The sequence below is a fragment of the Embiotoca jacksoni genome, unplaced genomic scaffold (assembly GCF_022577435.1).
Source record: "Embiotoca jacksoni isolate LCO1_2020_lvr unplaced genomic scaffold, fEmbJac1.0.p SCAF_6, whole genome shotgun sequence".
Classification (NCBI taxonomy): domain Eukaryota; kingdom Metazoa; phylum Chordata; class Actinopteri; family Embiotocidae; genus Embiotoca; species Embiotoca jacksoni.
Genome location: NW_027185414.1, coordinates 9,142,282 through 9,156,328, shown reverse-complemented (window position 1 = coordinate 9,156,328; position 14,047 = coordinate 9,142,282). Strand labels below are relative to the sequence as shown.

At 40.0% G+C, this 14,047-nt stretch overlaps 1 protein-coding gene across 7 annotated transcripts; it reads left to right on the top strand.

Moving 5' to 3' along the window:
* Window positions 1-3,999: 3,999 nt before the first annotated feature.
* On the top strand, window positions 4,000-13,779 carry LOC138212852 (tropomyosin alpha-1 chain-like). Of its 7 annotated transcripts, XM_069173482.1 has the most exons (10): window positions 4,002-4,225; window positions 4,697-4,822; window positions 6,966-7,099; window positions 8,021-8,138; window positions 8,367-8,437; window positions 8,567-8,642; window positions 8,759-8,821; window positions 9,015-9,084; window positions 9,709-9,787; window positions 10,217-10,444. In XM_069173482.1, exons 1-10 carry the CDS (start codon window positions 4,112-4,114, stop codon window positions 10,218-10,220), a joined length of 855 nt encoding a protein of 284 aa, XP_069029583.1. In that variant the 5' UTR covers window positions 4,002-4,111; the 3' UTR covers window positions 10,221-10,444. The 7 variants fall into 7 exon arrangements, with proteins under 7 accessions (XP_069029584.1, XP_069029585.1, XP_069029589.1 ...); XM_069173483.1 differs by lacking the exons at window positions 9,709-9,787; window positions 10,217-10,444 and adding an exon at window positions 13,069-13,779 and having other exon boundaries at window positions 4,000-4,225; XM_069173484.1 differs by lacking the exons at window positions 9,709-9,787; window positions 10,217-10,444 and adding an exon at window positions 11,533-11,684 and having other exon boundaries at window positions 4,000-4,225.
* The last annotated feature ends 268 nt before the right edge of the window (window positions 13,780-14,047 follow it).

Below are 14,047 nucleotides of genomic sequence, written 5' to 3'. Positions count from 1 at the left end.
TGTAACCACATTCAGGGCTACAATTATCACTGAGGTCATGTCCTTAGTATTTTGTGGGATATACCATCCTGGGGAGTGTGTGTGTGTGTGTGGGGGGGGGGAGACTCATTTTGCAGGCTGATTGAGTAGTCTGTGTAGACTGTACTTGTTTTAGACAACTTTTAGGAATATAAAAAATATACAAGATTTAATGCTATGTATCAATATTGGTAGTTGATCTATTTTTCTTATTTAACTAAATCTATCAATTAGCTCCAGTCCTCCATAAATTACAGCCAGAGTAAGAAATGTTTCCTGATTTAAATCAGAAAATATTACATTCACCTTCCGCCACAGTATATTGATAACTTTGAAACAACATTTAAAACTTTTATGTTGGAAAATGTGTGGAAAGAAAGATTTACCAATTTTCTGATTAGATTAATTTAAAACCTGATTGTACATGTCTGTCTGACATGAACTTTGAGCAGAAGTACTGACAGGATGCAGAACCACTATGACTTTTCCAGTCCCAGGGAAAAACAAGAGAGGTAAATTCTTGCAAGAGAACAAGGTCTCTCTAACTATCTGTCAGTCTAGTGTCAGGACAAGATGGTATTTCTGAGTCAGCACTAAACCTGAAGCTATATTGAGTCCAGGCTATGAACTGAGACCCGTGCTAAATTTGTCCACCACTAAAATTTGAGGAGGCAATGTCAATTACAGTGGCACAGCTGCTCTCATCACTGCTTTTAACCCTGGAATCATTTTTCTGACATTTTCTCATCAAGTCAGCTTTTAATGCAACTACTGTATACGCTTTTTCAAAGTGACAGAAATGTTGAACTCAGTGACTGTTGAAATCTTTTCCTGTTAATAAGGGGATCTGAATTATAACAAGAGGGCCCTGTTACACTGACTTGGCTGAGAACAAGACAGCAAAAAACCCTGGGTAAAAGGACGAGGGCATTGAATTTAATGTGGACAAGCAGCTGATAGAAGACAGCTCATCCATTATTTTTATGTCCTAAATCTAATTATAATAAAAGTCAGAAAGCAGGTACAGTTACTGATGACTGCAGCATGCTACATAACAAGGCTGGTGGCTTTAACCACTGAACACAGTTGTATTCCATATAAATTTACCCATCCTGACTTGGTGGCGCCACAGACAAACAATTAACTTTATTTTTTTCTTCTTTGGCTGCTTCCACCTACAGCACCTTAATTTCTTACATGTTCTTATTAATAAAATGATCCGTGTCAGATTAGGCTGTTGGTTGTGTTACTCAACTAATGGAAATTGACACACCAGTGGCACAATGTAACAAGCACTGTGCAGAACAGCCATACACAGTCATCACACTGATATTTTTTTCATGACCTCATAAATAAAGTCTGCACATTGAACCTGTTATGATGAGCTTGATTAGGTTGAATCACAGCAAGTGATAAAGTTTGACTCAGAGGGATGGGGCAGAGCTCCAAAGTTATTCCCTCCTGATACTTTTAATTAGTGAGGAGGAAGTGAGAAATTCCAGTCCAGACATTACCAGTGAAATCATCACTGTGTTCCAGTTTTTGTCTGGGAGCTACTCACCCAACTGTCTCAGCACGTCTGTGACGAACTGTTCCAACAACACTTGCTTTTATTCCTTGTCTGACACTAAAGGTTTGACGAAACTGTAAAATCAAACTGTTGAATACTTTTGGGATTACAAAATTATATAAATATAAGAAGTCACCTGACTACAGAATAGATCACAAACTATATGATACACCACAAAAACAAAGACTGCTGGCTTTATGAGCTCCTCAGAGCAACCAATCAGTAATGCATACAGGGTCATCAACGGACAATGGTTGCCCAAATCCAACTTCAGAGGCCTTAAAACTTCATATGTGGCTTTACAAAAGGCCATGACATCATTGTTAAAGGACTGCATGATTCCCTGCATGATAACAATTTTGGGAATAGTGAGGGTTGTTTCAGTTGTCACACCCATCTGTGTTAAGGCTTTGACAACTATAAAGGGTTTTTTCTGCAATGTCAGGGAAAAAGGAAAAGAATATATAACTCAAATTGAACAGTAGTAACATATATTACATCAAGACCTCAGTCATATCTATAATATACTCTATGTCCAATTTTAATGGAAGTATTTTCAGACTTCTGAATCAGACCCCGAACCAAATCTGAGAAAATCATTTATGGTTGGACAGGTACAATGTGGCGATGTTCATCTCGCTATCTATCCACGGTGCTAAGGTGACATGGATTGCGCCATGAGCCTTTTTGATCTCTTTATATGACCGGTATGCCTGGTTGACTGCTGAACAGTCCACAAAACACATGGCAGGATGACAACACAGTGACAGCTGACTGCCTTAAAAAAGCCCCAGGAAGAATACCGGGCCAGACCACCAAGGTAATAAAGTGCAGGAGAAAGAGACAGGGGAACAATTTAGCACATGAGCACAACTAAAAAAAAATCACATTTTAAGACAAGTCCAAATTTGACTAGAAGTACTTTGATTGTCATAGATTCTCCACAGTCTTTTCTTTTAGTATTTAAGAAGAAGAAGAATTTACACTAATAATTGGGTTCAAATTTATGAAACAAAAATATCAATCAAGGCTTATGAAATCAAGTAATGGGAAAGTGTTTATGGACTAATCATATAGTTTGTTTGTCTTTTACAAAGGCAAGAATTGGTAGAGAATCAGATTGGAAAAAAAAGTCTATGTCTCTTTCCAAAAGTCACACTGAGTTTGAGTAGGAGTGGCCATAAAGGCCATGGACAGAGTCCAGCAGGTGTTGTCTGAGCAGTGAGATCCAAAAATATCCACTCAACAAAAGACTAGCAAAGCATCAGGGACAAAAGAAGGATGGGATGAAGGATCATTACAGAGAAAGACAAAAAATATTATCAGAGTAGGTTGTTATTATGGACCAGAACATGGGCAGTGTGTTCATATAGAATTACATAACAACAGTGAAAATGTGCAGACTTTATTCAGCCAGTTGATCTCAATTTCACCCATGAACTCCTATTTAATTCTTCTTCTGTGATCCAGTTTTCCTAACATGCACAGAAACAAGTTACTATAGTCGCCAGTAAAGTATTATTACTCAACCATCCTCCAGTCCCGACCACAGGTTGTGTGACAGCTGCGGCTGTGTCAGTGGCCCTGTGAACTATCACAGAGGCACAGTGAGGGGGCTGTTGAAATTCCAGAGCTTATGTATCTTCCTCTGCTCACACCACTGTATCCAGTGCTGTCCATTTGAGATGGATCTCTCAGGAATGTATTAGCTGAGAGAGGAGTTGGACAAGCTTGATGATATAACTCTACTGAGAGCAAAGCCTATCCGATTGCCGCTCGGATGTTGAACTATGTTGTAAGAGAGCTGCTGAAATGATCCCTGCAAGACAAACAAGCCGTACTGGCTAATATGACACCCCCCAAAGGGAGAAGAACTTTCACAGGGGCTTATCCAATCACATGTATTTGTTTTGTGTGAATAGCTTTAATACATGAAATGCTATTATATTTTAGACAGGGTTGATCTCTGAATAAGTTAGAAAAAAAATTGTTGAAATGTGAAGGAACGATTCATAAAACTACTTCAAATCCTTTAATTTGGCCTGTTGAAATTCCAGAGCTTCTGTATCTTCCTCTGCTCACACGCATAGTATATATACTATATACCAAGGTAATGGCCCAGTGATGGCTTCTCTGCCCTTTGACCAGATTCAATGAGTCTTGACACTCTACATCCACGTGAAGAGTGTTAGAAATAGGAGTGGACGTCTTGCCGTGAGGGGGGAGTGACTTCCTGACGTCGGTACCCCATGTATAGTCACAGAAGTGGTCAAATGTCTTGGAAGAGCGAATCAGTGAAGAGATTCAGAAAAAAAGTCAGGTCCCACGTTGACAAGTAGCTGCAGTTGTTTCCAAAAACGTATTAGGTATCCAGTAACTGCCCTGCCAAATTACATATTTGCCTCACTACACAGCGAGTTTTCGCACTCCAGCCTGGCGTTCAGTGTGGTTCAGACGCTCCGATCCCTTCATTCATTTTCTTTTGTTTTTAGTTAGCCCGGGCACCCCCAACACTAAGGAGCCATGGATGCCATCAAGAAGAAGATGCAAATGCTCAAGCTCGACAAGGAGAATGCCATGGACAGAGCTGAGCAGGCTGAGTCAGACAAGAAGGCAGCTGAGGACAGAAGCAAACAGGTCGGCGTCCAGTGTGAAACCATCTCTGGTGCGTTTACGCACCGGTGCCCATGGCACGTTGCGCATGGCACTAAATGGTTCTTATCCAGTGTCATACCATTGTGGATTATTAAGCTTGTTTTCATATGATTAGTTACATTTTAAAAATGATATGAGGTATCCTTTTTGCTTTCATCTCATATGTGGACTTCGTGAGGCTGGCAGTGTTGGGAACATTTTATATTTATTGTTGGATTCTCTATTATTTAGCTACACTGTTAAATAATAAGACAAACTGTCATTTAAGACAATAGGCTTAAAGAAAATTGTCTGATCTTGTCTAAATTAGTAATGCAATTTATGTAGTAGCACGACAGTCTGTTATTTTCACTCCTTAAAGATTATTAGGGGACACTCGGTGTCGTGTACTTGGCGTTGAGATTGAGTGAGAGAATCTTCTACGTGTAAATAAAACTCTTCTCGTTTCTCAAGCTTGAGGATGACCTGGTAGCGCTTCAGAAGAAGCTGAAGTCAACTGAGGATGAGTTGGACAAGTACTCCGAAGCTCTGAAGGATGCCCAGGAGAAACTGGAGCTCGCTGAGAAGAAGGCCGCAGATGTGAGTTTGGGCTGATGGTACCAGAGAGTGGTGGAGAAAAACCTAATGGTTTGACGTTGAAACACCCTTTGTCTCCCCTCAGAAACTAAGATTACCAGCCCCCATACAGATTTACTGAAATGCTTAAATTATGCAATAATCAATTATAAGGAACCTGTGGGTTTCATATAGGATCAATATATGAATAGTTAAATTTAGCTCTTGTGCTGTATATGACAAAGTCACAGCTCACTGCCTTACCAGTGCATTCCACAGACATTTGGACGAATTCTGAGGGCTAGTGTGGTTTGAGTCGGGCTTTTTACAGGTATATTTTGGCCCGTGAAATCCTTGACAGATTGTGGTCGTAGTGGTTTCAGTTGTCACCCCACAGTTAATGCCCAACCCGGTTGAAATTTCTACGTTTTATTGGCTGCGTTTAATGTTACGCCAATTAAGCGTAATTAATGAGGTAGCAACTGGAAAGTCAGCTGCAACGACGTTACAAACAGATAGATAAAAAGATCAACTTTATTTATCACTAAAATGCACTTGAAAACTAAAACTAAACCAACTAGACTAAATTAATGAAATACAAAAGCGCAAAAGGACACAATTTAGCTGGGAAAAAATATAAATAACAAAATGAGTACAAAATAAAAATCAATGTAATAAGGAATACAAAAGGGTGACAGTGTTTTGTAAAGGCAGACACAAGTTTTAGCGGTCTGAAATGAAATAATTGCACTTGCAGCACCTCTGAGGTCTAAGTAGCAACGTTTTTTTTTTTTTTTTACTAATAAGAATATGATTTTTGTTGTTTTAATACGTTAAACGATTAATTATTGGTGCGTAAAAGTGATTCAGATACACTCCTACTTTTGTGGTAGCTTATGACAATCAGTGTGTGATGTTTGAATCTGTGATTTTGATAGGGTTGGCTCAATTTAACAGTAGGGGATGCACCTAAAATAGCTCGGGAATTAAATAGTTATATTGTGTCCAAAAAAGTATAAACAATGACATAATATTGCCTTTAAAGAACGCCAGAAATCAATATAAATCGTATATTTTTTTTTTATTCAGGTAATGATTTTAATCATTTGCGGGTAAAATGAGGTACTTCCGGGGCCGGTGGCACCTCCCAATCCTCATCAGCGGTTGATTAAAAGTGGTGGAGGCAGGGATCAAACGCGCCGCTTCCCCAAACGTGTGTGTGTGTGTGTGTGTGTGTGTGTGTGTGTGTGTCTGCGCGAAGGTAACCCGCACAGAGCTGCGAGAAATCTAGTTGAGCAGAGATAAATACAGCTAAAAAATATGGCCGGTGGGAGCTCCCTGGAAGCCGTGAAAAAGAAAATCAAGTCATTGCAGGAGCAGGCCGATGCGGCGGAGGATCGGGCAGCGCTACTACAGCGGGAACTGAACCAGGAGAGGAGTGCGAGGGAAGCAGTAAGCAGCTCATCATTTAAGGCAATTAGTCCCCAGGCTGCCGACGGCATTAGGCGGAGACCTGGTCAAAAAGCGTGGCGTCTAGGCCCAGGCGGCGACGGTACATGCTCGCATTACAGACCGATTATTGGGTAGAGTTTGAAATTAGCCCACTGGAGGATGTGAGCAAAGGATGGGTGGATGAAAGGACACCACCCTGCACGGCTCGAATAAACAAACATCCCTGCTACGAGTAGGCTAACATTACAGCAGCACCACAGGTCCTCCGAGATAAAACAAAAACAAAAACACCTGCTAGTTTGAACACAGGGAGGTGTCTTTATCCCTGCCATAATGCTACACTGCAGCCGCATTGTGTATTGTGTATGCGACAAGATAATTGAATCACCGTGAGACGGGAAATTGCAGGTTTAACAATAACAAAAAAAAAAAAAAAAAAAAAAAAAAAAGCAGGACGGAACAGTGGATACAACTCTAGAATATCTTTAAATGTATTGCTAACCTGTGTTTAAACCGTGCAAAACACAGCAGTGCATCCTTCCCTCCCCACCCATCCCCTGCTCCCCACCGATCCCCTGCTCCCTGCTTCCCTTGGAGAAGCATTGCCAAAACACTGAAAGCCTTGCAAAACCAAATAAACTATATTGTAGTGCACATGTCTTGGCCACGCAAACTTGATTTGACCCTATATGTTTGCGGTGTTGTGCTCTCTTAGGCTGAGGGTGATGTAGCTTCCCTGAACAGACGTATCCAGCTGGTTGAGGAGGAGTTGGACCGAGCTCAGGAGCGTCTGTCCACAGCTCTGACCAAGCTGGAGGAGGCTGAGAAGGCTGCTGATGAGAGCGAGAGGTGAATATCCTGCACCTGGAAGATGGACCCCCTCATGGTCAACACACTCCACTCATGTCATACCATAGAGGGGAAAAAAAACAACAAAAAAGACAACTTAAATGTGTGGATATGCACTGAATGACACATTTTGTGTGTTTTTGTTCCCCATCACCTCATATTATTCCTTGAGGAGTGCTGTCCTCTTTATGAAAATGGGTGTTGCAGTATGTTTCAACAACCTGTTTGGATATTTTGAAAAAACAATCACTCTAATAGATCCCTCGCTGTTGTCAACGTTTTGGAGCACATTGATCACGGAATGGCTTTTAAGACAAATAGAGACTCAAGTTTTATGGTTCGCACATGCTGATCTCAACATTTTGCTCAGTGCTGCCACCGGTTGCTGGCAGTTGTATTGCACAACAGAATTTAAACACGAGAAGAAAATAGTTTTCTTAGATGATGTTTTGCACGGTGTCATTAATACATTATTTGGGTTCGTCCTGACCAATGTTGCATTCGGCATGCCTGTGGCATTTTGATGGAAACTTCAATGAAGCCTTTTGATACAAGTGTAAATATTGACAACATGAATAATACAGACCAATTTATGCTTTACTTAGTGTCAATTCATCCATGGCTTCTCACACACAGTTATCATGTAAACATTGTCTGCCACAGTCTAACAGACCTGTGTATGTCTGTGTACAGTATCCAGACATTATGTCCAGACAGTAGTCTATTATTTGAAAGTCTGTGAATTCCCTCTTGAAGTTCAGACTGCTCACCAATATGAGACATCAGCAGGAACCATGTGCCCTGAGTGGCATTTTCTGGGGTTTCATGAGACAAGCTACTGAGGTTTTTGTCAGCTATACAAGAGGGAATTCTCCACAACATTACTTAAACTTACCCGCTGTAATATTTTCTTTCCCTCAGAGGCATGAAGGTTATTGAGAACAGGGCAATGAAGGACGAGGAGAAGATGGAGCTGCAGGAGATCCAGCTCAAAGAGGCCAAACACATTGCTGAGGAGGCGGACCGCAAATACGAGGAGGCAAGTTTCTCAGCTGTTCACAGCACTCTTAACTTTGAGCTTTGCATTTTCTACATTCTTTACTCTGATCTAACAGCTGATATCACTGGCTATTTTCTGACCAATGTATATGTCCTCCGTTATAAGCAATTATTTGAATTAAATTAGGTACAAAAAGGAAGTTCTGTCTGAGTGTCCCGTGATGTACGAAACCAGTGTGGGACTAGACTTTGTGTGCTGTGACTTCAGGTGGCCCGTAAACTGGTGATCATTGAGAGTGACTTGGAACGTACAGAGGAGCGCGCTGAGCTGTCTGAGAGGTAACGGCATCCTTTCCTTCTCCATCCCATCTGTTTCGGGCTTATTTTGTTGTAATGTTTTTCTCTGACACCTCTCTCCTTCTGTTTTTGGCATTTTTCTGCTCGTTCAACCACACCATAACTCAACAGCAAATGCTCTGAGCTTGAGGAGGAGCTGAAGACGGTTCAGAACAACCTGAAGTCTCTGGAGGCCCAGGCAGAGAAGGTACCAAGAAGATCCAAGACAATTCACTGTATAAACCTGTGAGGTTTTTGAGAAACTTTGTGTGTTATATTGTCTTGTGTGTTTTCCTAACTCTTGCCTTTTGTATGTGACCACAGTACTCGCAGAAGGAGGACAAGTACGAGGAGGAGATCAAGGTTCTGACAGACAAGCTGAAGGAGGTGAGTTGGCTCCAGTTACAAATCATTGTTTTAAAACTGTAGGGATGGGATGTGACTCATTAGCTAGTTGATTCAAATATGCTGACTATATATTTGTATTGGGAATGAGTACTTTGTTTCTTGTAGGGCTGTGGTTAGTAAAGTAAACCTCTTAATGGAAATTGCTCATGCATAACTGTACTCCTCCACTCAGGCTGAGACCCGTGCTGAGTTCGCTGAGAGATCAGTCGCCAAGCTTGAGAAGACCATTGATGACCTCGAGGGTATGAATCTTTTGCACTTGATTTTTTTTGTCTGTTTGCTTTCAGGTTTTTCACAAAATATAAGGGGTTGTAATCAGGTGTCCTCGCAGAGTCTTCCTCTAAAATCCTGCATAAACGGCAGTTTATATTTTAATTTCTAATTTAAAAAAAAAAAGACGAATCTTTTTTGGGTAGCTTTTGTGTCGCATGAGGTTATTTATCTGGTCAGCAGGTTGTTAAATGGTGCTCAGGAACGATATCTGCACTGTCAGTTGTCTACCAGGGTGGAATAAAACGCAGCAGTGAACCACAGAGGCCGATGTGATATTATTCATGTTGGCAGCAACATTATTTCTCACCTCAGTGCAGTTTGGCATTCTAATGTAGTGACTGCTCAAGGCCAGCTAGTCCCGAGCTGTGCTCGCAGGGTCATGGAACATGTGAGGTGCTTTCTCAGTGACTCCTCAGGAATCTGACACAACATCAGCAGCTGTCATACACCCTTCCTATTTTTGTCATGCCTTTTTTCCCCCCCAGTTTCTCTATTTGTATTTTCCTTTTGACTTTTGTTCTCTGACGTTGTGATTTTTCTGTTCTTATTTTCAAATCCCTTACTGCCACTTGATAATAATTACTACACAATAGATGAGCTGTATGCCCAGAAACTGAAGTACAAGGCCATCAGCGAGGAGCTGGACCACGCCCTCAACGACATGACTTCCATGTAATTCACCACATGCTTCTTTCTGCTCTGTTCCTTAGATCTTAACACCCCTAACCACTGTTGGCAACATACAATAGTTCCCTCTTGCAGCATGTCTGAGTGCAGTGGGTTTTACTTTATTATAGATGGTTGATTTTTAAATTGGCCTTTACTGCTAGTCTAACAAAGATTTGTGATTGAACTAAAGGTGCCAGATTAGGCCAGATTTTTGCACCCCTCTTGATATGGAAAGCAAGTAAAGTAGTAATGTTGGTTTCCTGTTATAGTTTCTTGCAGCACAGCCACATTTTATTTTTGTTTTATACTCTTTATCTAGCTTGTCTGCCTTCTCCCTGCATCCCTTTTCCTTCTTTGGTTTTGCATGTTACTCATCTTTCATGCCATCTTTTATTTATCCCTCCAACACTTGTGTCCTTTTGTTTTTCACAGCTAAATTTGTCTACCCTTCACTCCAGAAGCTGGTTGAGCATCATAATTTTTCTCCTGTGCAGCGCAGCCCAACTTTCCATTTCCTTTGTTTCTGTATATTCTTCACTGCCCTGTCACTCCTGCACATTGGGCCATCGCTGCTGGCGTCCATTTGTTCATCTCTCATACAGACTTTTGAGCCACAATGCTTTCTGTAAAATAAACATTCTTCTATCTATGTCAGCCCTTCCCCTTGCTCTCGCAATGTTTCTTCATTTCAATTTGTCCAAACTTTTTAGTTTTTTTGTTTTGTCTTTTATGTGTTTAATTTATTTTGTCAAGTAGCTTTTGAATAAACTATGAAGCTCCTCTCCCATTTACTGTTCCTTTTCCTGTTTGAGAGGACTGTTCCTTTTTTTTTTTTATAATGGAAGTATGGAGATTAATCAGTGATTTATACTGCGGTTTCTGAGCAGTATTGGCTGTCACGAGGGATTCTGAAGTTTCTGACTCAAACATCGTAGAACAATTCTTTTTTTTTTTTTTTTATGTTCTTGGGCCTCCTTATAAAGTTAACATCCATAAGATTCTGTCCTAGTTCAGTACGAGTGAACGTAGTGTAGCAACAGTAAGCGCAAGTCCTCAACACTACTTGAGCAGCTACCTTGACAGAAATACATCAGAAGACGTAACCAAACAAACGTATGTTGTAGCTATGCATAGCAAAGCATTTTAAATCCAAGGCATAAATGGCAGACTTGGCCAATAAGATTGAAAACTACTATAAAGACACACATTTAAAGTGTGACTATATTGACTGGCTGTTGGAGAGAAATTGTAGATTGCAAAAAGTGTCAAAATTGAGTTCATGAAAATGTATCAAAGAACTATCATGGTGAAAAGGTTGTGCTGCAAGACCTCCATAAGTGTTTCCTTAGTTTCCAGTATGATCGGCTCAGCTTAAACCCCAACACAAACTCTATTGACACTGAATAATGGCATCTGGAACATGCAATAACTAACCGGCTTTCTCCAGGCTATCCTCATTATTGCTGGGGAGAAAAGGAAACACATTTATTAGTGAAAGCTACAGGAAAAACAGTTTAAAAAAAAAAAAAAGCAATAATGAATGGATGACTTTGCTAAGGCTAACAAGGACAGCAAGCAATTTTGAGACCCTTCAGAAAGGTGATGACGGATAGTTACTGTTGTATTCATGCAGTTCAACAGCTTTAATACAAACTGACACTTGTTTGGTGTCACTAACTCTTTGTCTTTTGTACTAATCTGCCTTATGTCTCTTTCTGTTTTCTCCTTCCTGCTTTCTGACTGCCAAGACCATCTATACAAGCAGCTTGACAAAAACCGCCTTCTGACCAATGAACTGAGAGTAGCCTTAAACGAGGCGTAATCTGGAATAGGCTCTCGTATGCTTTAGTTTTTCTAATGCTCTAATGTCCAGGAGTGTTGTCTCATGCTGTTTATTTAATTTAAAAAAAAGTGTAGACAACAATGTCTATTACACAGCTACACAACAACACTACGACAAGCAATGCTTTCAACGAATGGGATTACAAATGGAAGATTTTCACATTATGCATGCTTAAAAAGTTATGAAATGGATATATTTCCTCAGTTATTGTCAGGGCTGTACCACATGAACCCAGTTGTAATCTTCATTGTGCTGCTGTTCATGGGGTGAGGCCTGGTGATGATTCTTGGCGTCCACAGCTGGGAAAGACTTGAATATTGCAAGTGGCCAAGAAGTCTTTCTACATTCCTAAACTGAAGTTGAGTTTTCAACAAACCTAATCAGTTATAAACTGAAAATCACAAGATGTAGCACATTAGCTGTACTGAGAACCAAACTAGCTGTTGTTTCGGCTGTAATGCAGATTTTACCTCTTTTTTTTATTTATTTAAAAAAAAAAATATTTTTTTTAACCTGTAGCATTTCAGTGAAGATTTTCACTTCAGCATTTTGATCATGTGAGGCATTAATAACACATTGATTTTGGTGATGTGGATCTGAACCCTGTGACAATCCCCCACCTACTGAGAGAGTCTTGGATATATAACATTAATTTCAATGAAGGCTAAATTGTGACACAGCAGGAGATTGAATCGTTTTGCGTGTGGCAGCAAGAAAACTCTCCATCAGCGTACCAAGTATCTACCTATTTAACGGCGGGGCGGCCTGTTCTAACCACTCTGAAACCTTTTGAATGCTGAATTTGTCAAAAATCAAATGGAAAAACCTGGAATGTCCAATAATAATGATTATACAATGTGGGTCTCCATATTGTGGTTTAATTGTATTTTCTTTGCAATTTAGTTGAATTTGGAGTTTGTTGATTCACCTAAAACACATTGGGGAGAGAGAGCGAGGACTCAATATTGTGTAGGTTCATTCAAATCTGCTGCCACATCAGATTTGCTAAAAAAAAAGAAAAAAAGAATTGCTTCAAGCCTTTGTGTTGCTCAACACAGATAATACAGTCTTAAGTACAGCCCTGTCTATAGCTTGAGTGCAACATAACGGTATGCTTTTAAAATCACATTATTAATACATTATGTGGTTCTGTGGAATTGGCTTGCAGTATCGTAATGTAAGGTGGCGATATGAACTTAGTTAATGAATGCTGACCTTTTACTAAGCGTCTGAGTATCCTGAAAAGTGCTATATAAATGAAATGTATTATTATTACTAGTACTACTACTACTACTTTTAATCTCATGAGGTTTGTAACAATAACCAGCACGTCTGTCACTGTTATCCTGGACTAAAGCTTTGTCTGTTCATATTCTGAGCATCTTTGCACTGTTTGTTTTATGATTTCTCTTTTTTAACTGATGCAATGCTATATTAACAGATAAACTCACACGCACTAAAGAAGAGGGCCTGAGTGTTAAGCAGTTGCTGGATCAGACTCTAATGGAGATGATTAACATCTGACCCAGCTGTGCTCCTCTCCCCACATTGCCTCATCCACTCCGAATACGCCCGGCTCCCACATACGGCTGTTACAGATAATGTTGGGGCTGGTGCTTATTCGTCTTCTCTGACCTCATCATCTTCAAGACACAAGCTGTACACGATGTAGCAGAAAAAGATTTGGTGAGCTACAGTTCGGCTCCACTGTTCGTTACACACTGTAATCAAAGGTCTGTTCAAATTCACTGTATATCTTAAAAGGTTGACGTGTATATGTTGGGAATTTGCACTTGTTTGGGGGAAAATGCTGCACATTATCATCATGAATGAAGCCATAATTTAAGCCACGGTTATATAAAAGTGAATTTTATTATATGTACTTTTGTAAAGTTGCTTGTGTCCGTTTATTTTTTCTGTATTGTAAACATTTATTCAGTGTCAGTTTTTTTTTCCAATTTGGCCAGGAAGGAATTCTTAGCACAGTTGCGAATGTATTGTTTCAGCTAAGTGAAAGAAATGTTTGTGTGCCATCCTCACTTTTCTGTTCCTTTATGTACATGACTTCTTTTCTAAAGTGATTTGTTTGATTTTTGTCTCCCATTTTATCTTGGAAATGTAAAAATCATGAATAAACAGTTGAATCAAATAATTTACTTTGCTGGGCATCATTGCAAATATTTTTTCTTTGTTCTTCAAGATGGTGAGAAGAAGAAATATGGAAAAGTGTTAAATATCAGATGAGAAAATTTTCACCTCTCATAATGCATTGCAAAGCACAGCCCCAGACTTTTCCAGTTGAAGTACCACTTGTATATTGAATGGGAAAACACATCACAATCTTGTTGTGTGGTGTAACCACACTTGTAGCAGTTGATCACTAGTACAGTCAGTTACATGAGCCCTCACATGTAAAGTAT